Source organism: Pleurodeles waltl, chromosome 3_1 (genome assembly GCF_031143425.1).
Source record: "Pleurodeles waltl isolate 20211129_DDA chromosome 3_1, aPleWal1.hap1.20221129, whole genome shotgun sequence".
Lineage (NCBI taxonomy): Eukaryota > Metazoa > Chordata > Amphibia > Caudata > Salamandridae > Pleurodeles > Pleurodeles waltl.
Window position 1 is genome coordinate 610,778,739 of NC_090440.1, and position 26,132 is coordinate 610,804,870.

Below are 26,132 nucleotides of genomic sequence, written 5' to 3' on the forward strand. Positions count from 1 at the left end.
TCTAAAGAGACAGCTTACTACACGCAACAACTCCTTTCTAAATGATTGGGATGACGAGGGGTAGGAGGAGAACCTGTCTTTTCCACTGGCAATGATGAAGCAGTAGAGGGCCAGTATTAGAGCTTGAGAGCAGTCGCTCACTGCACGCGCCGGCAAGGGGATCTCTCTGTGCTCTTTAAAGTGCTGGCAGATTACTGCCTGTACTGTGAAACAGGGATCTGCTTTGTACAGCCGCTCCATATTTCACTTGAAAGCACGAGTTTGCGGCTACTCTGTGGGCAGCGCATTCCTTCTAACTTGGTGCACTGTCCCTGTGTGCACCCGGCAAACCTTTTGAAAGGTGCTCGATGGTGCAAACAGGGAAAGTGTGGCGTATACATAACACGTGCCCTGGTACCAGTGGTAGAAGTCTTTGACTGTTACAGTCTGAGCTCCCTTACCCCTGTCTGCCCTGGGGCTATTGAAAATATTCCCACAACCTTGTTTGAAATTGTAACAATTTAAGCTCTGGTTTTATTTTTTCTAGTGCATCATTTCGCAACTTGGTGTAATCTCGCCCTTGTTTGGGCGTAATCATACAGTCTCTAAGAAGTAGAATTATACAAACATTTCTTTTATTAGTATGTATAGCTGTCATGATATTACCCTTGAACATTAGCACCACTATCTCTCGTGTAATATCAAATGTATGGGCTAGAGAGTGGATCTTAAACATTGTTCATTACATCCAATATTGTTATAGCTGTATTTTGGGAGATTATCAACCATCAGCATCATGCTACTAATCTCTTAGGTATCCCTAATATTTCCTTCATAGTCATCTTCCAGTTTCTCATATTCTACTGACAGCCAAATGTGTATGTCTTCCATGTAGTAAGTATAGATTGCAAGACCTTGTCAATTCCAGCTCTCATAAATTTTTGTCAACAACAATATCCACCTGTAATAATATGTACGTGTTACCTATTGTGTTCTAATGAGTGACCCCTTACGCACTAGTAGTTCTGTGGCTCATCTCTATAGTTCTGTGGCTCATCTCTATAGTTCTGTGGCTCATCTCTGTCAGTATGAATAGTGGATGATCATCTTGTGCTGCTTGTGATACTTCAATTGGACCAAACAGAACTGCTTATTCTGCCTCCTTATTTCAAATGGTCATTTGCAGTGATTATTGGGGGTGCACTTGTGCATCCGTTCGAAAAAGGGGGCTGTGGGCGACTCCATGGGCTCGTTTTTGGATCAGGTCAAGCAGCTTACAGTTGACCTCATAGAAGGCCATCAGTGGAGGAGGCTACAGCCACAGAGGTAAAGTATGTATGGAAGAGTGTCCTTTGAAGTGCTTGATTAGGGCGAATGTTCACAGAGGCAATGTTCTACTGTGCAAGAGAACCAATTGTGAAGCACCTTCCCATTTTTTAGCCCGCAATCTTGTTCTTCCAACCACTATTCACAGTAGCCAGGCCAGTTTCGGTCAAGCGAATAGGAGGGACTATGAATTTTTCAGTTGAAACAGACATAAGAATGATAGTACCCTTTAAAAATGAATATAAAATGCCAAAAATACCAACTGTGACATCTAGAAAGTTTTGTATCAGTTTTTTTTTCCGAGGAATGTGAATACGAATTGCAAAATACATGCATTTTATTAAAAACACAGATAATTAGCATGCGCTCATTAGATAATTGTTAAACAAAAGTACTAGTTACCTGAAATTCAATCGCAGTGAAAATATTGCCAGTGAACTGAAAAGGGAATATATCGTTTGCATATTCGTGACGTGACAGCCATTCATACCTACCCATTGTACGTAAATACATTATTTCCATTTTGTTATGATGATTTTTTAGATTGCTTCTTACACCGTAGAGAATACAATAAAACTGTGTACTGGGCTTGCCGAGGGCTTTGAGACAGAAGATGAGTGGCTTGAACAGCTGCATCCCATGCACATTTTCTGCAGGCACTGCTGCACCCCGAGGGGTCATCTATACTGTATCCTAGACAAATAGGCAAGCGTTGAGAGTTATGTATTGTGAATAGAGCCCTCCATCAGAGGGCACCAGTAGGAGGTAGAGAAACGAGGTCAAGTGGGCGTGGATCTTCTCCAGTACCAGGCAGAGAAACCAACGACTTGAGAAGATCCTCAGGTTCGAAGGTATTGATTCTAACTCTTTGTACTGGATCTATACAGCTTTCCACCCTGGAAGAGGTCCAGGGGGGAAGGGAGTCCTGCTGACCCTTCATCTGATCTTGTTACAAGGCGTTTCTCTTTCGATCACTTATATTCCACATAGATACACATGACAAGAAACTCGTGCATTTGAGTTCATTCATATCCAATATGTTCCTGTTACTGACAGGAATGGCAACGCAGTAACACGATTCACTCTGAAAGGTCTAGGTGGCCATGAAATCCAACCATCTATAGTGACACTGCTTCGAACCTGTTCAGCGTGTCCCTACTGCAGCTCCTTTCGTATTTCTTGCGTGTCGTTCCTTTTCCTTGTTGTATCTAGACTTGCCCCACAACGAGAAACCCGTTCCCTGGTGACACATGATCCGCTCAGCCCCCTTCCAACGATTACCACACCAAAGGACCCAGGCTGGTCCAATATTCTGCAATTTTGTTAGGGGGTGGAGGGTGGAGTGTGCAGAAGAAACACCCAGACTTTCTTTCTCTCGCTTGTTTCCCTAGGCTCTCACTTCTCCTGGATGCTGCACTTTTGCCACAACCAGCCTCCGGAGTATGTCCAGCGCATCCAGGCTCCATGTGGAATATTTTCATTGGTGCGGTCCATCTTCTTCAGCGCGGTACCACTGGCTGTCACTTTTTACCATGAAACAGGGCACTGGTCACAAGATTTTTAACTGTGAGCGTATACAATGTGCTCAGCTTAATTATGAAGTTGGCAGCGTGAAGTACAGTGTCCCGCAGGAAAAAATGGCCCTAATAACCCTACAGCCGTAATTAAACTGGATCCATGTGCAACAGGAACTACTTCCTGCCTATCTGTGTATCATTGGTCTTCTACATTGTGTGGCGATTAGGTCCAGTGCTAAAACGACCCTAATAGGGTAGTATTAGGATGTGATACAGGGGTGTGGGCTTAGTCATAGCATGAATGGGAGTTGTCTCTTATGGGAAATATTTTGCTCTTGAGCACTTCAGAGGATAGACCTAGGATAAGGATTCACTTGACCTGGTATTCATTTCAGGCACTTCCCTGAGTGTAGAGACGAGTTTGCCTTTTCACAGTGGTGGTGGTCCAGATAAATCCCTAATGAAGCACTGCACTTCTATAATAGAGAAATGGTGTAATAGGCTTGAGCCTTTGCATTTCTTTTGCAGAGCTGTAGGGAGAAGGGCTATGGGGACCAGGAGTATTAGTGAGAAGCTTGTGTACAACATTTTGTGTAATATCCATTCCTTTCTGGGACTTTTTATTAAGTTAAAAAGGGGACCTTGAGCTCTGCAGCTGGCAGCTTGCCACTGGTCTAATTTCTTCGTGGACCCCCCCCTCCCCAACAGCACTAACTCCTCCATCCCATTATCCAGTGATATGGAAACTGGTCATCTTACGCACGCTCAACGTGTACTGTCCCCAGGCTGGGTTAACCACCAGTGATGCCAATAGGGACTCTATCCAAGTCACCCAGAATAATCAAATGACTAAGCACTAGAAAATTTGGGGAAATGCTATTTGCAAAATAATCTTAAAAAGAGATGCAATAATGAAGGAAGGACACACTAGCATGAAGAATTTCTACTCCTAAAACCTAAAAAGAAACACATTGTTAATTGAAGGCAGTTACTCTGCTTCACTTTGCAAAAATCAAGACACTCCACACCACTTGACCAAGAAGTTTGAAACATGTTTTGCAGTGGGTGTCCATCAGCAAGTTCCATCGCTTCTAGACGTATGCTTAGTTATCCCCTTCTGGTTCTTTCAATTGTAATGCAGTGCAGCTCGCTACGCTCTCTTATATGAACCTATAGTCCAGAGTGTTCTGGGGCCACAGTAGGGGTGCTTTACAAAATCCACACCCAAATAAAGTAAACAAAATACATGCCATTCATGAAAAATAGTCTACCGCCTCATGTACAAACTTTTAAGTCACAAAAAGTGATCACAAACTGCTCACTGACTTTTGTTAATGGAAACAAATTTTGTTAACTGACCTATGCACTAATAAGTTGGTTCGCAAAGTTGGAGTGGTTCACAATCTGACCTACCTCATCAATATCCTAAATAAAAAGGGAGGGGAAAGAAAGGAGAGGTAGGAAGGACTTCTCACCTTCCAAAAACAATGTCCTAACAACCAGAAAAGGAACCATCTGTCCAGGATGTGGGGGAAACCTACTTCCTAGTGATAACCTAGCAGCATTTTTTCTCTTTTTAAAAAAAGTGGTGGGCAATTGCATACCAACTTTTGCGAATGGAAAGGAATTTTGCAAACTGACCTAAGTACTAATTAGCAGTTGTCAAAGTGCATTAAAGAAAGTATGGGAACTGTGATCCCAAGTGCAAAGGGGGTGGAGTCAGTGAGCATGGGGCGGGATCAAAGGTGTGGCTTGAAAGAATAAAATATTCTGTAACTATTTTGTTGGTCTTTCACCTTTAGGTAAGTGTATATAAACTAACACACACCTTAAATGAAAAATAAATACAGGTTAATCTAATCAGTAAGAGAGGCACTAATTTACATGATAAAACCTCTGTTGGTTAATGCAATCACTACAGAGAGCCACAGAATTTAGTTCTGGTTGGTGCAGTGGGTGAATAATGACTTGTGTATTGTTAGTGCTAGGAGGTCCCCGTCTGTGGCATAAAGCACTGTGACTATGTAGGTCATTATTTTAAACTTGCATTAGACACAGTGCAAGACAGAATGCCACAAAGTGATATAGGTTTAAGGTTAAAAAAGTGCTTCTAACATACAGCTCTCAGTAATATGCAGACTTTACTTAGTGCAAAAAAAAATTTAAACCTGTCATTTAAAAGCACACATACTATAGCATACTATAATTCAGCTAGTCATCTTACAATACTTTTCAAAAACAATAAATCTTTATCATCCTGTACTTTCAAGTGTCTCCATCAATTTAGGCCAATGCTTGCTTCGAATTAAGCTTTACATTGGCTGATTAATCAATTGCACACATTTACATTTCTGTCAGGCCACAGGCACCCTGGCAAGAAGGCTTGTTTCTTGTTTAGTAGTCTGTCAGTCAGCTTCACAGCATTGGGGACTCTCTCCCTTCCACTTCAAGTGAGGCATCTCAAATGTCGGAATTAACTGTCCCAGGACAGTTGTCTTTTAACATAAAGTAGGGGAACTATTTTTGACAAATTAAAGTATGGGCATGTAGTACCTTTACGGTTTTGCCCATTTTGACCTCTGCTAATAAATTGGTTCACAAAATTCTGAGTTGTAGTGGATTGCAATCTACCTACCTCATTAATATTCATGAGGCACATCACAAATAGTGACCCACTATCACTGTGTAGAGCCCCAGGCCTCGTGGCTTGCTGGGGTCAGCAGACCAGTATGCCTGTGACTGCTTTCATATAAAGCATTTTTATTTTAAATGCAGCCCATTTCAAAGGGGAAGGAGTTCCCTGGGGACCCCTTCCCTTGTGAGAATAGTTTACCATCAATTTTGAATTGGTGGTAAAATATCAATACTTTGTGGCCTGGTTTTGGTTGCAGAACATAAATACATACCTTAAGGAATTGTTATTTGGAATGAATGTTCTTAAAACACCCCTTTATAAGAACCCTTCCTTAAGATTTACTTAGTGTTTAACGATTCAGAAAACCTTTTACGAATCATTTATTGGGTTTGATTCATTATAAAAAGTGTTTTAACAGTCGCAAACCCTCAGATTAATTGAATGTGAGGGCATGCAACCATTGAAACACTTTGTTCATCGCACCCTATATCACTTGCTGAAAAGAAATGCTTCACATCATATGGTGACAGCAAACACTTCAAAGCCAGCATGCTTGGAAGAGTAGGCATTACCCTTCCATTGATGAACAGGCACTTCCATTCCATTTGGAAAGCAGTTCATCAACATCAGTTGGTGAGGTCATACCTTACAAAATACTGTGGGTCATGAAAGCGGGCACCACCTGGTGAAAGTAGGCCTTTCAGATGACTGGGTGAAGATAGGTTTATTCTAAAAATTAAACAGAGACACTGCAAATGTAGCGACATATTTAATGTATTTATTGGAGATTTTCTTGGCACCTCTTGCTGCTTTTGTGGAACAAAGGTACGAGGGGGCAGGATCACAGAAGATGTTACATCAGGAAAGAGAAGCATGTGAAACATATGACGTCTATTATGTAAACTTTGGCACAGAACCACATTTCGATGTTCATGGTTTTCCTTTTCTCATTGGATTCTATGTAGTATGCTTAAAAAGTGGACCTTTCCCACATGCTACCTCCTGGTAGTGTTTAATTAATTGATTTGCATCACATCTCCAATTAGAATAGAAAGTATGCCTGTGCTGTGACATTGTTTTGGCTGCTATCACTCATGAGATGGCATGATATTTCTGGTATCCTGTATCTTAGCATGAGACTTCTTTGCAGGTTGTACACGAGTATGCTATATCCACACTTCATTGTGGTAACATTTACTGCTTCATCAAATGTCAGGGCTTCATTAATAGATGTGCGTTACCAACTCCTTCTCATGTGATTGCCATATGAATTGCCTGCACCATTAATACAGCAAACTGGTTTGTTGCTGTCTTAGATTGAGTTGCCATCCATGTCTGCAGATGCAAGTTGGTTGTTCCTCACCCCTGTCTATCTTCCACCTTGTCCCAATAGATCCTTCAGGTGGTCAAGATCTGCCAAGGTTCGTAGAATTGCAGCCTCCTACCTGCGAATCACATGGACGTCCACAGTGAAAGGTGGGTAACTCAAATATTTGAACCCGTATTTGGACCGGGCACTCTTCTGGGTCAGGAGGGCTACCACAGGACTCCTAGTGTTAAGTCTTGTCTGGAAGGCCTGGAAAAAAATAATTAAATTTGAGGAATTGTTTGAACGTCGAAGAGTTATTATCAGTTTTAAGAGAGACTCAGCAGATGGCATGATCACATTACGAAGGTTTAAGCAAGCACAATTAGCATGCCCTCTTAATTTGCAATTCTAGCCTTACACTTGGGTAAAGAAGTCATTAGTTACTGTATGTCCATAAATACCCACGTTTGCATCCAAAGAGAATTAACTTGAATATTAGTGTGATTTGCACCCTAGAGCTTGTCCTGAATTTAGAAGAATTTTATAAGTTGTACAGCGTTACTACAGGGAGTGCAGAATTATTAGGCAAGTTGTATTTTTGAGGATTAATTTTATTATTGAACAACAACCATGTTCTCAATGAACCCAAAAAACTCATTAATATCAAAGCTGAATATTTTTGGAAGTAGTTTTTAGTTTGTTTTTAGTTTTAGCTATGTTAGGGGGATATCTGTGTGTGCAGGTGACTATTACTGTGCATAATTATTAGGCAACTTAACAAAAAACAAATATATACCCATTTCAATTATATATTATTACCAGTGAAACCAATATAACATCTCAACATTCACAAATATACATTTCTGACATTCAAAAACAAAACAAAAACAAATCAGTGACCAATATAGCCACCTTTCTTTGCAAGGACACTCAAAAGCCTGCCATCCATGGATTCTGTCAGTGTTTTGATCTGTTCACCATCAACATTGCGTGCAGCAGCAACCACAGCCTCCCAGACACTGTTCAGAGAGGTGTACTGTTTTCCCTCCTTGTAAATCTCACATTTGATGATGGACCACAGGTTCTCAATGGGGTTCAGATCAGGTGAACAAGGAGGCCATGTCATTAGATTTCCTTCTTTTATACCCTTTCTTGCCAGCCACGCTGTGGAGTACTTGGACGCGTGTGATGGAGCATTGCCCTGCATGAAAATCATGTTTTTCTTGAAGGATGCAGGCTTCTTCCTGTACCACTGCTTGAAGAAGGTGTCTTCCAGGAACTGGCAGTAGGACTGGGAGTTGAACTTGACTCCATCCTCAACCCGAAAAGGCCCCACAAGCTCATCTTTGATGATACCAGCCCAAACCAGTACTCCACCTCCACCTTGCTAGCGTCTGAGTCGGACTGGAGCTCTCTGCCCTTTACCAATCCAGCCACGGGCCCATCCATCTGGCCCATCAAGACTCACTCTCATTTCATCAGTCCATAAAACCTTAGAAAAATCAGTCTTGAGATATTTCTTGGCCCAGTCTTGACGTTTCAGCTTGTGTGTCTTGTTCAGTGGTGGTCGTCTTTCAGCCTTTCTTACCTTGGCCATGTCTCTGAGTATTGCACACCTTGTGCTTTTGGGCACTCCAGTGATGTTGCAGCTCTGAAATATGGCCAAACTGGTGGCAAGTGGCATCGTGGCAGCTGCACGCTTGACTTTTCTCAGTTCATGGGCAGTTATTTTGCGCCTTGGTTTTTCCACACGCTTCTTGCGACCCTGTTGACTATTTTGAATGAAACGCTTGATTGTTCGATGATCACGCTTCAGAAGCTTTGCAATTTTAAGAGTGCTGCATCCCTCTGCAAGATATCTCACTATTTTTGACTTTTCTGAGCCTGTCAAGTCCTTCTTTTGACCCATTTTGCCAAAGGAAAGGAAGTTGCCTAATAATTATGCACACCTGATATAGGGTGTTGATGTCATTAGACCACACCCCTTCTCATTACAGAGATGCACATCACCTAATATGCTTAATTGGTAGTAGGCTTTCGAGCCTATACAGCTTGGAGTAAGACAACATGCATAAAGAGGATGATGTGGTCAAAATACTCATTTGCCTAATAATTCTGCACTCCCTGTATTGCACCACAAGGATCTGGAGATTATCACCATATGTAGTGAACAATAATCGTGATAGTTTGAAACATGCCTTTTTGTTTCAAGGGGGGAATATCCCTCTGCCTGGGTGAGACTCAATTGTCTCCAGGACTGTGGTTTATCAGAATTCAAAGTTTAGTATAGAAATTAACTGAACGACAGGGATACTCAGATGCAACCGAAAGCGGGCATGGAACTTACACTACCGTGGTCATCTCATCTTACCTAGAGTATAACTAAAATGGCTTCCTTCCGAAAGGGCCAGTGTGCCTTTGGGATAGTGCAAGGTCATTCCGAGATGTTCCAGTGGCTGTGAAAAGTATTGAGGTTTTTTACTAGTATCTTCTGTCAGGCGACACAGCTTTGTTCGTATTGTCAAAGAAGGGGAAAGAGCTATTGGCTATATCCTTATGTTCTAAAATACCCAGTCTTTTATTTACAAAAAAGTTCATTTAGTGGCTGAAATATGCACTCATCTAGGTAAAACCCCTTACAAGTAAGTTTGCTGTATAATTAAACAGTGCATTTGCCACATTAAAAAAATAATAGGCAAACGTCATCAAACAAAATCTCGAAATTCCAAAATGTAAGCAAAAGTTATTAAACACTGACGTTTTATAACTCGTATTCCGTGTTCATGCTTGCTTACATAGAGAAATCTACTTGTGTGTAGAAACAAGGACTCAGCGACCACGTGTTTTGCCCTGTGAGGGTGGGCAGGTCAAGGGCTTTTTCAAGGCAATAAGGGCATCTGAATTAGGTCTATGTTGGCTCAATGGATGGACAGGACTTTAAACACAGAGGTAACTAGTACCCTGATGGGTAGATATATGTCCAGGAAATAAGAGATTTTCATGCTTTTCGCAGGTAACAGTGAACATGTCTGTGTTCTGTTGGCCAATATATAGTTCCAACATTAGGTCCAGAACACAGGTGAGTAGGTAAGCCATGGCCAAGAACAAAAATATTGGGTAATGGAATCTCATAAGGTCTAATAGCGATGAAAGAACTTGAAGTCTGCAGACCAGATTGTAAGAGGTCAACCAACAATACACAGACCTCAAAGTGCTTAGTCATACAATGTCATGCTACTATCAGTGTCTTGATAATTCTCTCTATGTGTACACAAGAAGACCTGTCAAGGGTCATGAATCCATGTCAAAATATAAAGGGGCCATTAGAGGTGTTACATGTATTGTGATAGTAAGTATTGTATTCTAGTGTCTTTGTGTTGTCAGTGTGGGGGGGTCTCGCCTTAAGCCTCATTCAAGGGTTAGCTTCAATGTTAAGTGTGAAACATTATTAAATGTCCTTGGGCTCAACTATCAGACCCTCCTATCAGCCAGTGCGCCTCAGCACAGAGCACCCAAAGCCATGACCAGAGGCCATCTATGCTTCTTAGGTTAGAGCCTATTTAGTCTGCAGTGGCCTCTGGGTACTGATCTAACGTTTAGCCTGCTTCTGACAGATCTTGTATTGCATGGCCTGGCACTGATTCGATTTTCTATTCCAGTTTGGTGGCAATTATTTGCTTTTATGGGAATTCCGACTGAGAAACAATCTCCTTCTACAATAAAGTACTAAACAACACTTTGATAGACACAGCTTCTTGTATCAGGTTAGATAACCCTCAACCAGATTGTGATTTGACTTCTGTTTGTGCTGTTTTGGCTCATAAGCCTTTTGTTTATCTTGGCATCTAGTGGTTAATCTGGTGACTCTAATGTGTTGTTCCTATGGCATACAGTAAAGGTAAACTAGTGACATTAGAGACTGTTCGTGTTAATATGAATCGGTTTTCCAATTTAGCGAGATGTGGACTGTTCCTGCTGAAGAGCCATATGACACGCTAACCTTGTGTAGCTGAGTGGCCCCTCAATCACATAGATTCTAAGATTTGCAGGAGCCTTCCAGGTCTATCTAGATGTTACCTATCACAGACCTTACTCTATGTAAAGCAGACCCTAATGCCTCTCTGGCCAATTTGATTACATATTGTGTAATTTTCAGAACCATGGCAGAACCAGCGGCCTTTTGAAGGCATCTTTCCCTTCAAGTGATCTACAAAACAGCCATATAACCTGTGCCGCACCTGCAATCACGAGACAGACGTCAGCTCTAGAGTCGATGTTCACCATAGCTGTGCATTGCTAAGGAGCAGGGCCATAACAAATACATTTGGGCCCTTCAGTTTACAGGACCCTTGTCTCTCGTTCGCAAGGGGACCCACTCAGACACTTCTACTTTGAATTTTTTAATAAGAAACTGATAGCCATGCTCTTGAGCCGTACTTCATAGTGACCTGGAAATTAAATCCTTTCACATGGCAGGTTGCTTACCATTGATTACCTTTCCTGTCATTCACGTATGCTAGCTTCTTATTTGCTGGCTTTCCTTTTTCTTCTTCTTCTTCTTCTGATTGTCCATCCCCTGTAGCATAGCTGCTTTATCATGCTTTTGATTGCCTCACTTATCCCTTCTACTGCTCATGTCCAGAGAACTCTATTTTAGGGTCGAGCGCGCGCGCAAGCGCTCTGGACCATGTTGTAATCTCTCTGTGGGCTTCTAACCACGCCCATGTCATACCCGTTACTTTCATTAGTTTGTGTGCTTGCCTTTTAAAAATCGATTGATTCATTTGTGAAAGGCATGCATATGTCATACCTTTTCCGGTGTTTCGCCCTCCTCCAGCGCACCGGTAAACTACTGAAAACATACGAGGCTCCATGTTTTCAGCTGGTTTCTGGACTACTTTATCTTTTCATTTCCTGTGCAGCGCGATCTCGCTAGGGAGAAGTCGAGCACTTTGAATGACATCGACCCTGTTACATGGATAATTGCACTTTTGCTGGTTACATGGATAATTGCACTTTTGCTTGTTACATGGATGTAGGAGGCTGGCCTGGCTTGTAGTGGGTACCAGAGGTACTTACACCTTGTGCCAGGTCCAGTTATCTCTTATTAGTGTAGAAGAGGTGTTTCTAGCAGCTTAGACTGATAGAAGGTAGCTATGGCAAAGCAGCTTAGGCTGAACTAGGAGACATGTAAAGCTCCTACTATACCACTGGTGTCATATGCACAATATCATAAGAAAACACAATACACAGAATTACTAAAAATAAAGGTACTTTATTTTGATGACAATATGCCAGAAGTATATCAGTGAGTACCCTCAGTATGAGGATAAGTTATATACACAAGATATATGTACACAAACCAAAATTAGGCAAGTAATAGCAAGAAAAGTAATGCAAGCAGTGTAGAATTACAGTAGATTGCAATAGGAGCACATAGGTATAGGGGCAACACAAACCATATACTCCAAAAGTGGAATGCGAACCACGAATGGACCCCAAACCTATGTGAGCTCGTAGAGGGTCGCTGGGACTGTAAGAAAACATTGAGGGTTAGAAAAATAGCCCACCCCAAGATCCTGAAAAGTAGGTGTAAAGTGCACCTACTGCCCCCAGAGAGCACAGAAGTCGTGATAGGGGGATTCTGCAGGAAGAACAAACACCAGCAATGCAACAACAGTGGATTTCCGGACCTGAGTACCTGTAAGACAAGGGGACCAAGTCCAATAGTCGCGACAGTGTTGAGAGTGGGCAGGAGCCCAGGAAATGCCAGCTGAGGGTGCAAGGAAGCTGCCACTGGATGGAAGAAGCTTGGAGTTCTGCAAGAAGGAAGAGAGCTAGGGACTTCTCCTTTGGAAGACGGCTGTCCCACGTCGCGATGAAGCTTGCAGAGGTGTTCCCATGTAGAAAGACCGCAAACAGGCCTTGCTAGCTGCAAGGGTTGCGGTAGAGGTTTTAGGGTGCTGCTGTGGCCCAGGAGGGACCAGGATGTCGCCACTTGGAGGAGGAGACAGAGGGGGCGCCCAGCAACTCAGGGAGCCCTCACAGAAGCAGGCAGCACCCGCAGAAGTACCTGAACAGGAACTTGGAAGAAGAGTGAACTGGAGTCCACGCGAAGTCACAAAAGGGAGTCCCATGACGCCGGAGGACAACTCAGAAGGTTGTGCACTGCAGGAAGGAGTGTTGGGGACCCAGGCTTGGCTGTGCACGAAGGAAATCCTGGAAGAGTGCACAGGAGCCGGAGCAGCTGCAAATCACGCGGTACCCAGCAATGCAGGGGAGGCAAGGACTTACCTCCACCAAACTTGGACTGAAGAGTCACTGGACTGTGGGAGTCACTTGGACAGAGTTGCTGAGTTCCAGGGACCACGCTCGTCAGGATGAGAGGTGACCCAGAGGACCAGTGATGCAGTCTTTTGGTGCCTGCGTTAGCAGGGGGAAGATTCCGTCGACCCACAGGAGATTTCTTCAGAGCTCCTGGTACAGGGAGGAGGGAGGCTACCCCCAGAGCATGCACCACCTGGAAACAGTCGTGAAAGCCGGCAGGATGAGGCGATACAAGGTTGCTAGTAGTCGTCTTGCTACTTTGTTGCGGTTTCGCAGGCGTCCTGAGCAGTCAGCGGTCGATCCTTTGGTAGAAGGTGAAGAGGGAGATGCAGAGGAACTCTGATGAGCTCTTGCATTCGTTATCTGGTGAAATCCCCAAAGCAGAGGCCCTAAATAGCCAGAAAAGGAGGTTTGGCTACCTAGGAAGGAGGATTGGCTACCAAGAGAGGTAAGAGCCTATCAGAAGGAACCTCTGACGTCATCTGCTGGCACTGGCCACTCAGAGCAGTCCAGTGTGCCCCCAACACCTCTGTTTCCAAGATGGCAGAGGTCTGGGACACACTGGAGGAGCTCTGGGCACCTCCCCTGGGAGGTGCAGGTCAGGGGAGTGGTCACTCCCCTTTCCTTTGTCCAGTTTCGCGCCAGAGCAGGGCTGGGGGATCCCTGAACTGGTGTAGACTGTCTTATGCAGAGATGGGCACCATCTGTGCCCATCAAAGCATTTCCAGAGGCTGGGGGAGGCTACTCCTCCCCAGCCCTCACACCTATTTCCAAAGGGAGAGGGTGTTACACCCTCTCTCAGCGGAAGTCCTTTGTTCTGCCTTCCTGGGCCAGGGCTGCCTGGACCCCAGGAGGGCAGAAACCTGTCTGAGGGGTTGGCAGCAGCAGCAGCTGTAGTGGAGACCCCGGAAAGGCAGTTTGGCAGTACCCGTGTACTGCGCTAAAGACCCGGGGGATCATGGAATTGTCCCCCCAATGCCAGAATGGTATTGGGGTGACAATTCCATGATCTTAGACATGTTACATGGCCATGTTCAGAGTTACCATTGTGACGCTATACATAGGTAGTGACCTATGTATAGTGCATGTGTGTAATGGTGTCCCCGCACTCACAAAGTCCGGGGAATTTGCCCTGAATGATGTGGGGGCACCTTGGCTAGTGCCAGGGTGCCCACACACTAAGTAACTTTGCACCCAACCTTCACCAGGTGAAGGTTAGACATATAGGTGACTTATAAGTTACTTAAGTGCAGTCGTAAATGGCTGTGAAATAACGTGGACATTATTTCACGCAGGCTGCACTGGCAGGCCTGTGTAAGAATTGTCAGAGCTCCCTATGGGTGGCAAAAGAAATGCTGCAGCCCATAGGGCTCTCCTGGAACCCCAATACCCTGGGTACCTCAGTACCATATACTAGGGAATTATATGGGTGTACCAGTATGCCAATGTGAATTGGTAAATTTAGTCACTAGCCTGTTAGTGACAAATTTGGAAAGCAGAGAGAGCATAACCACTGAGGTTCTGGTTAGCAGAGCCTCAGTGAGACAGTTAGGTATCACACAGGGAACACATACAGGGCACATACTTATGAGCACTGGGGCCCTGCCTGGCAGGGTCCCAGTGACACAGACTAAAACAACATATATACAGTGAAATATGGGGGTAACATGCCAGGCAAGATGGTACTTTCCTACAATGGATAACTGAACTTTTGCTGGTAACATGGATAATTGAACTTTTGCAGATAAGTTTTACTGTGAGCGAACTTCTGTTTCCTTTTCTGTGTCTCCTTACACTCAGGGCGACCATCAGCTCGCATATGTGAAACTGTTTTACTTTTCATTATTAGTTTATGTGGCAAGAAAAGTCAGATTAGGAGTTTACAACGCTAATACCTCTAACGCGAGAAAACGCGAGACCCGTTGCATTGCAAATGCTTGTTTATTTGCACTCCATGAGACCTGCTGCATAATTTGGCCCTCTCCTGTCGTATAATTCCAGGGCCTCGTTTATAGTTTTTCCAGCAGTCTTTTGTTGTAAAAGTCGGCTTGTGCACCTAATGTCAAAACATATTATTACCTAGATGTCAAGATTTTTAGATTTTAGCAACAAGAAAGACTTTCGGAAGAAATGCTAATAAATGAATTTCCGGTTCCATGCGCAGACCGTTTACTGTGCATCTGATATCACCTACATGCATTAGTCAAACTCTCCACTTACATGGGCTTTTTACAAGGAAATCAAGAGTATGTTCGGTGCTCAGAACAATACTGCAGGCCTGCCTAGTAGATGGGTAATAGCCATCCCTACTTCCCAGGCTCATGGGCTATTTGAAGTATATTGGGGGCTCACAAGAGATTACTTACTGTACCGTTACAATTTTTAAACAAGATTTACTTTTCACTATTGCTTTTACACTGTGATTGGAAGCTAGCTGCCTGACTGATTGCAGGATGAACAAGAGAGTTTTCCGGTTTTTAATGTAAATTTCATAATTATAAGTGACTTTTTGGCATTATTTTTTGATAACTGGCTTGCAAACAAGCCCTGCCCTCCGTAAGCTCTTCAGCACTGAAAATGGAAGACACAATAGTCCAGTTTCTAAGCACAGTTGAAATGTCTTCACGTAATCGGATTCCTCTGTAAAGCGCACATCATTTAGCCTCGCAGCACTTCCTGGAGAGTGACAGATGGGAAGCAGCAGATCTATAGTTGTGCCTCAAACATACACAGATTATTGCAACATGAAAATAGGACACACTTCTCAGGAAAGATGTAAAACAAGAGGAAATCATTTAATTAGCGAAGTGCATTTTACTCGGAAAAGACACAAATAGAAGGGGTACCAATTTCTTACTTTGCAAAACTGCAACATATAAAGTACGTAACAGAGTAGAAGGCACCAAAGAAGCTGTTTATTTATGAATGTTATATAAAATAAGGTATTCCATCATTTAAGGAAAAATGATTTTCAAACGCACATATCCTCGGCTATTAAAAAAGGGGCACACAGAAAGCAGTTCATGATAGTGAAGGGTATCAGAAGTACATATAACACAAAATCATAGCTGGGTATACAGGGATGTTTTCCAGCTTGGGGTCTGAGTGCCAAAGACACCTCGAGCTTTTCTCTCTTTGTCTATAACGTCACTCAGAAGCCCTGAGGGGGAAAAAAAGCCCCGTAATTTATAGCTACTCATCTATAAATCTATACATTATTATTATTTTAATTGCTATCCCTATTATTATTATTGCTTGTTCTATCTTTTCAATTTTTAGTCCCCAAAGTCTAACACAACCGGTTCTTCGCACTATTGAAGCGTAAACATTAGTCACGTGAAGAGAAAAGCCAGTTGATTTCGCAAGAATTGTGATTATTTCCGCCATCCTTCTGGTGGAAATCCAGCTGTGGTCATAATCCGGCAGACAGCTGGTAGCTGCAGCGACGGTCTTTGGCGGCCGTTGCCACGACGGTAGGTGGTTTTTACCTCCGGGGTCTTAATGACCCCCAATGTCTTTTATTTATGTGTTTTGGTTTTGAGTGTAGGCAATGAGTGTGGAGTGGAATTATGTTGTTTGTTTTGGAATTATTTATTGTGGAATTGTGTGCCTCGTGTAATTACATGCCTAAAACGCTTATACATTGAATCCCCTCTTCAAGTAGGCACTAAAGGGTCAGGCCACAGCAACGCAGGGTTTTATTTCAACATCACTACTTCTCACACTACGTTCGCCTTGCTCTCACCACTCGCTCTCTGTCCCTTTCTTCCTGTGGATTGGTGGAGCACATTTGTTAGGTGCTTTGCCAAGGTGATGTTGAAATGTTCTCAATGGCTGAAGGTGTTGCCGAGCCCGAAGTGGACAGGTTTTCTTAAACCATCAGAGGAATGAGTGCATAGCTGCTATTAATAGAATCACCATTGTCCAGGTTCTGTCTGTTTAGGCGGCTTCTGGAATGATCCCGAGGATGTTTTGATTCTAAGTGAACTGTGGAGTCACATTTGCCATTAAACAGTAAACATATACAATCACAAGGAGTGATATGCCTTAACGGTTTTATGCATACCCCCCAACCATAAGGTGCTAATTCTTTAACGGCATAGGCTCATTAGTGGCATTGTTTATGCCTGGTCCTAGAATGGGCACCATTCAATAGCTGCTCCGCCATCAGGTAGGTTTCAGACTGTACGGCTTTTCTGGAAGTAGTGGTATAGGGCCGGTGCATGGTGGCAAGTAGGCTAGGCTGTGTGTCCAGGCACATGCTTTGCATATGAGGCAGTGCTGTCTGCAGCCCTGGATCTGCTCTCACCGGTTTAGGCCAGTCCTCTCCTGCTTCATTCTTGTGTGATTGATGTCTCTGCAGCACTTGTTTACCACATTCTGACCGAGACTCGGCCGGAAATTGCTGAGGTGGCATTGAGGGTGAACAGTAGGAAATTAAAAGAGAGTGTAATACATGGTTTTAGTACAAACTGAACGGACTGAGATATGCCCGCCGCCGAACCAGCTCCTGAGTAGAGCAGTGAACTTAGACTCAGGCTGACACGTTATAATTAAATACATTTTCAAGAAGCGGGTCATGAAGTGGTGAGGTAGCAGGGGCACATGGAACTGAGTGTACGAATCACAGCCGTGGAGGTGGGAGGTAAAGGGCGGGGCAGCCGGCATACAGCAGTGGTAGCAGCCAGGGGCGAGAGCGCAGCCATTATTGATCTACTAATTATGGTTCTCTCACTTTGAAGTTACAGAAATAAAAGTAAACAGGCAATCTGGGGGGAGCGGAGAACAGCTTTGAATGCACAGCAAATGTGAGGAGATAAAAACTATAGCCTGTTAACAGAAACAGAAGTGGGAGCAGCGATGAGGGCATTTGGTACAGCCTGATTTACAGCTTGTTTGTAGAAACAGCTTAACAGCGAAGCTAAGGTGAGAGCAAGAATGCTCTGCAAATGAAAAGAGAAACTTCTCCAAACACGAGCAGGAAACCAAGGGAAAAAAAGTCCCCCAAAGAACTGATAAACATAACAAAGATTAATAATACAGTAGCTAGTCCCTGCTCCCAAAGAGAAAAAGAAGGGACAAAGAGGCATGACTGACCACTAGTAAGCAGGGATTTTTAAATGACACTGAAAAAAACAAATGAAATGGATTTAAGGCCACAGTAGGATTATACTAAAGTATACAAGAGGTCATACACTTACGCTCTCCCTAATCAGGCCTAAGTGCCTGGAGCTCCATGACAACAAATGTAAACTGGGCCACTGATGCCCCTGACAATGATGCTCATACTGCTGCACTCAGAAGGTCGAAAGATGGAGTAAGCCGCTTCCTGGGGGTGGATAGGTCGCAGGTCACAGGAGTGTGCACATTAGCCTCAGAACTATCTCTACCATTGAGGCTAAGGCCTGTTTTAAGTGTCACCTGCAGAGAGTTTTTAGAAGTCTGCTGTGGAAGGCCTAGTGGGGATAGCTCATTCCTTACCATTTGATTGCCTTTTTGCCCATCTCATTTGCTTGTTTGCTTATTCGCTAGCTCTCCTTCCTCTTCTTATGTTTGTTCCTTACCTCAAACACACATGCTTACATATACAAATACAACACACAAACTCTTGTAAACACACACACAAAACACATCTAAAAGATTTTCTTTTGCTTACCTCAACTGCCTGAGGAAATCATATTCCAGCTAATTGTACTCCATTTCTTATTACATGAATATTTAATAATGAAGCATTATTCACTATTTGTGGAATAAAAAAAAACTGAGAGAAAACAAAGCAAGTGGAACCATAACCAACATCTATAATGATGAGCTGCCACTGTGTTCCTGGCACTGATTTTGCCACCTCTGAGGCCAGGTGTCGCAAAGGCAGTTCCAGTGGCAAACCAGTTCGCATGGGGCAAACCAGGGGTTGCAGTTGCGACCCCCAGCAACCACTAAATGGCGTCCATGTCTGTCCTAGTGTCACAACACTTTAATCTAAAGCAAAAACATGTCCCGGTTTTTAACAAAAATCAGAGTTGTGTATGCTCACATTTCAACCGACCCTCTCACAGAAACCAGGAACAGAAGTTCACTAGTTTTGCCTTGCCTGTGTTACCTAATGGAAGTCGCCACTAGATAATTATATTTAGGACCTAGTTCTAAGGAAAAAGTGTTTTTTGTTTTGCTAATAACTTTGTTGCCGTTTGATGAATCTTCACAAAATTTTCTAAACAAATATGACACTCAATTCAGCGTCTGTCTGGAAAGTTTAGCAGTGACCCGTAAAGCGGGGGCCAAGAAAAAAGGGGGATTCCAAAACGCTTTTTTCAAATGCGTTTTTACATAGGGATTTTGAACAGTAATAGCGCCCGAACCACTTGATGGAATTAAACTAAATTTGGCAGAAAGGTTGTTCCAGGAAGCACCCTTTTTGTTAATTGGTGTAAATCCATTCAGTAGTTTTCGAAATATTAAAGAAAAAACATATTTGTATATATAGGGATGTGATGGCTATGCGAACCCTCCCGATCTCGTGCTGAGATCTGATTGACTGACAACCCTTCAACATGGAAGTGTTTGCAGCCATGTTGGGAATCAGCTTCAGCCAAGTCCCTGAAAAAAAAGTAACAAATAAGAAAAGGGGCGAGGTTATGGACACCTTGACCCCTTAGCTCTGGTGCTGGTGTCCCAGTGGGTCCCCCTCTGGGCAAAAAAGCATTTTTCAAAGAATGAAAGGGTAAAGGGAAGTGACTTAAATCTAACCATCAGATATATATCATGGATTTTAATTGCTAAGACATGGAAATTAAGACAGCCCTGAGGAAGATGATATGATCAAGTACACTGTATTATAGGAATGTGAACTGGAGGGACTACACGATTATTGAGATCAAAAGAAAAATAAACTTCCCTTTCTCCTGTATAGGGAAGAGATTGACCAAGAGAGAAAAACTGCATGAAGCAAAGAAGTGAATATTTGCTGTTATACGTTCTGTGTGTGTGCACTGTTATTTAATGGTGTGGGTAAACTAGAAAAGGTAAAAAACTGAAAAAAATCTAGTATGTTCCTTTAAATTGCTGTTTTGCACTGCACCATGGGATGTCCCAGTCAAAGGCTTTTGCCGAAACGCGTAGGTCAGGTCTCTTTATGTGGCACCTCGCACTTTATAATTATGGAATAAAGAAAACCATTTTAATAGCAAGTTTGTGTACCGGATTGTGCCGTTTTTCTGGATTCGCCCGGAGGTGAAGGTTGTGTACTGGGGCAGGAGTCCTTGGAGACACATATATATATATATATATATATATATATATATATATATATATATATATATATATATATATATATATATATATATATATATAACCTCACACTTCCTTTCAAAGACGTACACCATGCAAAGTGCTTCCAGATGCTTTATTCAAACAAACAATAATTGGCTGCAGATTTCTTTTTCTTCCTGACACGTTCCGACTCGCATAATGAGCCTTGTTCACAGGTAAATGATCGCTCCATTTTTTAAAGTGACCACGTGTTTTATAGACATTGTCAACCCCACATTGAAACCATCAAAAGTATCTCATCATTACACTGCAGTGCAATATACAATTTGCTGTTCATTATTTATAAATGTAAACATCGCAGTCATATAGTTTCATCATTCTGTTCAAATACATTTTATAGTGTCTCTGCCACGCATGTAGTCGTCTTGCAACAATACTCCATGTTCGTGCACCTTGAATCAACACGAGGGAATACCAACACCCCCTCTCGTATCCCTTGCCCGTTTCCGCTGCAATTTTGATTTGGGTGAAAACTCAATACCTTTTCTCTTCAGTGGAGGTGGGCGGGTCAGGCTCCCATTATCTTAATGAAAACACAGAGCCGAGGAGAATATGTATGTCTGTGATTGTCCCGGTTTTTCGTTCTGAAAATATGGTCACGCATTGAAAACAGTAATCATGTTTTAAAAAAAATGTTTTTCTCTATTTTGTCCACGCTGGTGTGAGCACTGGCAAAAAGCACTGGCAAAGCCAATAGGTGGGCATTGGCAGTGAACAGGTTGAGCTGTTAGCTTTGCCAATGCTTGTTTTTTGTTTTGTTTCTGTAGTGGAGATGGGCACTGGTTAACACCGATATCGGTCTTCTTGATACAAAAAAATATATTGTTCTGTTGTGATTATCTCCCTTTAGTTTACAGGAACCCTCTCGCCGATATTACGTTGTTGATTCAGGTGCTCATATTCACAAAAATGTTTGAAGAGGTGCGATTGACACAAAATAAAATGAAAATAGCTAAACGAGACTTGCTGTTATCACGATGCTGCAGTACTTCCATGTGGCACAGTGGTGGCAGCAGAGGACCGAACAGAGCATTGCTAATGTATTTTTTTTTTTTTTCACGAACACTTTAGCCATTGGATGTTTAGTGTTGTATGCACAGAAAACTCTGTAAACCACTACGCGAAGGAACATATGTTCAGGGTTTCTTGTGAGGAGAAAGAGACTTATAGGTTAGTGCAGGTCGTAGGAGAGGAGAAATAGGTTAGTGACCTACCATAAGCAGGTGTGGGGTACAGCAGCTGTTTGAAGGATGTTTCACCAGAGCGTGTAAGCTGCGCAAAAGGAGGAAGTATTTCACTGCTTGAGTTTACTCGCAAGGCAGCATCACTGAAATTGTCATAGATTTTGGAATGACATACCACACATAAGTATGCTAAAACATTTGAAGTGTCACACAGACGCTATATGAATCGTAGTGAAAAAAGATTTTCAGAGCAGGCAGTGGTCCTACAGACCACTACCTACTCTGAAAAAAATAAAAGAAAACTTTTCTCTTTTCTTTTTGAAATGCATCCAGTTTTTCTTGAAGGAAAACGAGCTGTATTAAAAAAAAACTGCTTTATTTAAATAGCAGTCACAGACAGGGTGGTCTGCTGTCCCCAGCAGGCCACCATCCTTGTGAGTGTGGCGATTCCCAATGGGGTCGAAAATTGCTACCTACCTTATGAATATTGATGAAATAGGTCACTTGTGACCCTATTGGCAATCACAGTGTACTTAACACTGTTGTACATTTTGTTTTGCGACTCACAGTTTGCAATTCCCAAACGGATCGCAAATTGCGAGTCGCAAAACAAAATGTACATCAAGCCTAGTTACTTATTTCTTATACTGAGCTCCTGCTGCTGCCTTTACAGCTATTATGAGCAGTGCTTTACCTGGCCAGTTGGTAAGCTAATTTCATGCTTCATGTAGCAGCAAGAACCTGCTTTAGCATTCAGAATTTACAACAACCCACCCCCCTTGAACATTCCACAAGAAGTTGATATTTTTGCTATTTCCTTCTGAGGTCTGGATCCTTTGCCTCTTCCTGATTCTAGCATGGCAGCATCTCTAAAGTCTTTCAGGTGAACACAATGAAAATATTACCTTTGGTAATGATCTTTCCAGTGACACTCCACCTGCAGATTTCTTACCTGTAGGCTAATCCCAGGCATCAGACTGGGCCAGACGTGATGTTGGGAGATGTCACTGAAACACAATAGTGCCTGCCCCTGTGTAATAGCGTCAGTCTCCATCCATTTTTTCCTAGCCTTCAAGGTGATCGGCTGGATTGGCATCGACAATGAGTAATACAGGTTCAACCTGGTAATTGGAATCTTATTAATCTATCCCTAAAAGATATCCATCAAAAAAGGAGGCAGACTGGATCAGTGAGGAGTTTGCAGGTAGATGAGTAGCCACCAGAAACATCATTTCTGCAGGCACCTAACTTTCCCTTTTGATGGATAATTCTCACCTGTAGAATACATTCCTAAACATTACCCTTCTTTGGAGGAGGGTTGATGGATGGTCAAATGAGGAAGTCTTGCAACATCTGGCAAAGTTTGTCATCACTACATACTTTGGAATCCACACAGTAATGCTGATCGGAACTCACTGGCAAGGGAAGAAGTTGATTTGGTTCTCGTGGCAAGAACCCTGATTCCTTCTGAAGGTCCTTTCTTGGCCAGAGCATAACAGGTTTTAATGCAAAAGTTGATCCATTGGTACCCGATAAACAGCGGGTCATCCATCCGTATATCGCTCATGTGGTAGAAGCTGATCACTCCCCTAGTATCCTGATGATGACGCTGCTCTTCCTCCTTTGTAAGATGGGGTGGGTGATAGAAGGTGGTGGACTGGCCTCAATGAAAGGAAGTCACCACCTTAGGAAAAAAAGTTAGACCTAGTTTGCAACACTATTTTGTGAGGGGAAAAAAGATCAGTGCTTAATTTGTGCTTGTTGATTCTGGTGCAGAGCACCAGCACTTATTTTTCTGCTTCAAGCATTTACTGCAAGCAAAAGACACATATGGGAAAGATGGAGAAAGAGAAAAACGAAAAAGCATCACAAAGGGAGAAAGCAGAAAATCTGAAAGAGTGAGCTGAAGGTACAGGGAATGGCTTTAAATGGATTGAGGCCCGAGATGACATCAGGATTACGCTGCCTCAGTATTCTGTGTTCGCACATTTAATTGCAGCAGCCACATGTTTAAGAGGAGAGCTTTGGGCACCGGTACGCTTTTATTTACAAATTAAGCACTGAAAAAGATGTGAACAGCAGGTGGGAGTTCAGGACCTGCAACTCACTAACCCATCTCACCTAGGTGCTTGCCACCAAAAACACAACTGTGTAGGAGTATAACGGAAACCCCATCAAACAATTTCAAAACAAGGTTAAGGTTCCACTACTGGGGCCTAACAAAAGTGTTTGGCAGATACAGATTAGTCATCCCCTTCAGACATTGCATCAGAAAGGGGATTAAAAAAATGGAAGGCTGATCTGGGAGACAGAGGATGGTCAACAACACAACAGATACACATTTATAATAACCTACTGGAGAACCCCATTGGGATGGGGAGAGTACGAATTGCAGAATCTGGGACAAACAGGCCTTTAAATAGTCCACACTATTGCCTGTGTACCACAAACAAAACTGTTCCATCTCCCAGAGTAAATTGATTTCATGGATTCATGGAAGGGCAGTGAGCTGACAGAATGATGTTTACCACCTCTGGACGCAGCTGAAAGAAGCTTAAATGTCTCTGCTCAATCTCCAGGCATCAACGTAAAGGCATTAGAGATAGAGGTACAGGAATATTCATCTCTGACTGGGAGAGAAGTTCTGGTCTGAATGGCAGCTTAAGCAGGGTAAAGGACCAAAGGTCTGCATACCATACCCTACTTGGCTAACCAACGGCAATCAGAATCACTAAGGCCTAGTTTTCTTTCAGATATCGAGGAACCTAGGATGTGGAAGAAAATGCGTAGTGCTGATGAAAGTTCAGTTGTAACAGAAACGTATCTCCCATGGCTCCCCTCAATGGATAGTGGAGGCTACAGAACTGTTGGCACTCGGCACCTTAAAAGGAAATGAACAAGAGAACACCTTAGGAGTGCAGATGTCCTGAACTACCTCTGGCAGGAGACTCCACTCATGAATGGCAAGATAATGCCAACATAGACTTTCGTCTCTTACATTTAGAGAGCTTCCTAGGTGATTGGCTGCTAACCAGACACCTTGACGATGTGCCCAAGACTACAGCTTCAAAGAGGCAAAAGAGTTGAGATCTCACTCCACCTTGTTTGTTCAGTTACCACATTGCTGTCGTATCGTCCATCAAAATCTAGACGAACCGACCTCGGATGGAGGGGATGAAGGCATTGAGTGCCAGTCAAACTGTCTGTAGTTCCAGCAGTTGATGTGAAGTACCTACTCTTCTAGAGACCAAAGCCCTCTGATCCCCAGATCCTCCAGATGAGCCCCCCTCACTAGAGTGAGAAATCTGTCCTAATAGTAGCCACTGGCAGAGGGGACTTGAAGGCCTTTCCACGATGTGGGTTTACCTTGTTCCCCGACCAACCCACATTTGCAGCAGTACTCGGGGAAACTACAATGGAGTCCGACAGGTCTCTTTCATGTTGGTACCACTGCCTGGTGAGGCATGCATGGCCAGAAGAATGTAGAGAGTTAACAGACCTAACAGGTGCAAGACCTTCTGAACTGGCACTTGTGCGCCTTTCAGGGAAGATAGAACCATCTCTTGGATGTTGTGAATTCTTTGAGAAGGATGAGAAGCATAGTGTCCATAACTGACCCTATGAACAAGAGGCTCTAGGAGGGCTTCAAGTGAGAGTTGGGCCTGTTAATTGAAAGGCCCAGGTCGAACAGTAACAAGAATGTCAATTGATAATGATGGGTCACCATCTCTGATGATCTGGCTTTGATCACCTAGTTGTCAGGGTGCAGTGGGAATTCCTGAATTCCTGAGATGGGCCGCAACTACCAACATAACCTTGGTGAAGACTTGAGGTGCAGATGTCAACCCAAACTGGAGTACTGCAAACTGGAAATGCATAGAGCCCATCACAAAGTGCAAGTATGTCAAGAACATTGAAATAGGTGTCCTGCATGTCGAGACATCATCCAGTCTTCCGCTTCCAATCCAAACAAGATCTAAGCTAGCATCTTGAACTTCTCTTTCCTCATGAAAAAATTCAAGTCCCTAAGGTCTAGGATTGGACACAGACCACTGCCTTCTTTAGAATACGAACATATGTGCAGTTACATACTTGCCCATTCTCCTGCTCTGGCATTAATTCCATTGCTCCTTTCAGGAGAAGCTTCCTCGTGCAGAAAGGTAAGATGGTCTGGCAGAAAGGAAAAATAGGGGGGGGGAGAAGGGTTGAAGCCAGACAAAAGGGTTGGGTATACCCCCTTTCTATTATATGAAGAACCCACTGGTCTGAAGTAATGGCCTTCCAGACTCATTGAAAGGAAGACAACCCCTGTCCCACACACACACATGCTCGGTGTGGAAGTGGAGGAGCAAACTAGATCTCCCTGGAGATGGGTGGGAGGAAGAGGAGGAGAAGGTTTGTTGGTGGGATCCATGGTCCTTACCTCTGGCAATACCCTTGTATTGGTTGACCAAGGGATTTGGGGGTTATTGAGGTTGGGGCTGGAAGAACCAACACTGGCAAAAGAAGAACCTTCTGGAAAATCC

The 26,132-nt window shown here is 43.2% G+C and overlaps 1 protein-coding gene across 3 annotated transcripts in view; it reads right to left on the bottom strand.

Annotated features, from left to right (window-relative positions):
• Positions 1 to 6,215: 6,215 nt before the first annotated feature.
• LMNTD2 (lamin tail domain containing 2) overlaps positions 6,216 to 26,132 on the bottom strand; it is a 111,522-nt gene continuing 91,605 nt past the window's right edge. For 2 of the 3 annotated variants that reach the window (XM_069223068.1, XM_069223067.1), the window contains 2 exons: positions 21,637 to 21,694; positions 6,216 to 7,033 (listed from right to left, as the gene is read on the bottom strand). In XM_069223068.1, the coding sequence (XP_069079169.1) occupies positions 6,899 to 7,033; positions 21,637 to 21,694 (193 nt within the window). In that variant the 3' untranslated portion in view covers positions 6,216 to 6,898. The remainder of the gene's footprint in view (positions 7,034 to 21,636; positions 21,695 to 26,132) is intronic. The other variant, XM_069223066.1, reaches the window with a different exon arrangement.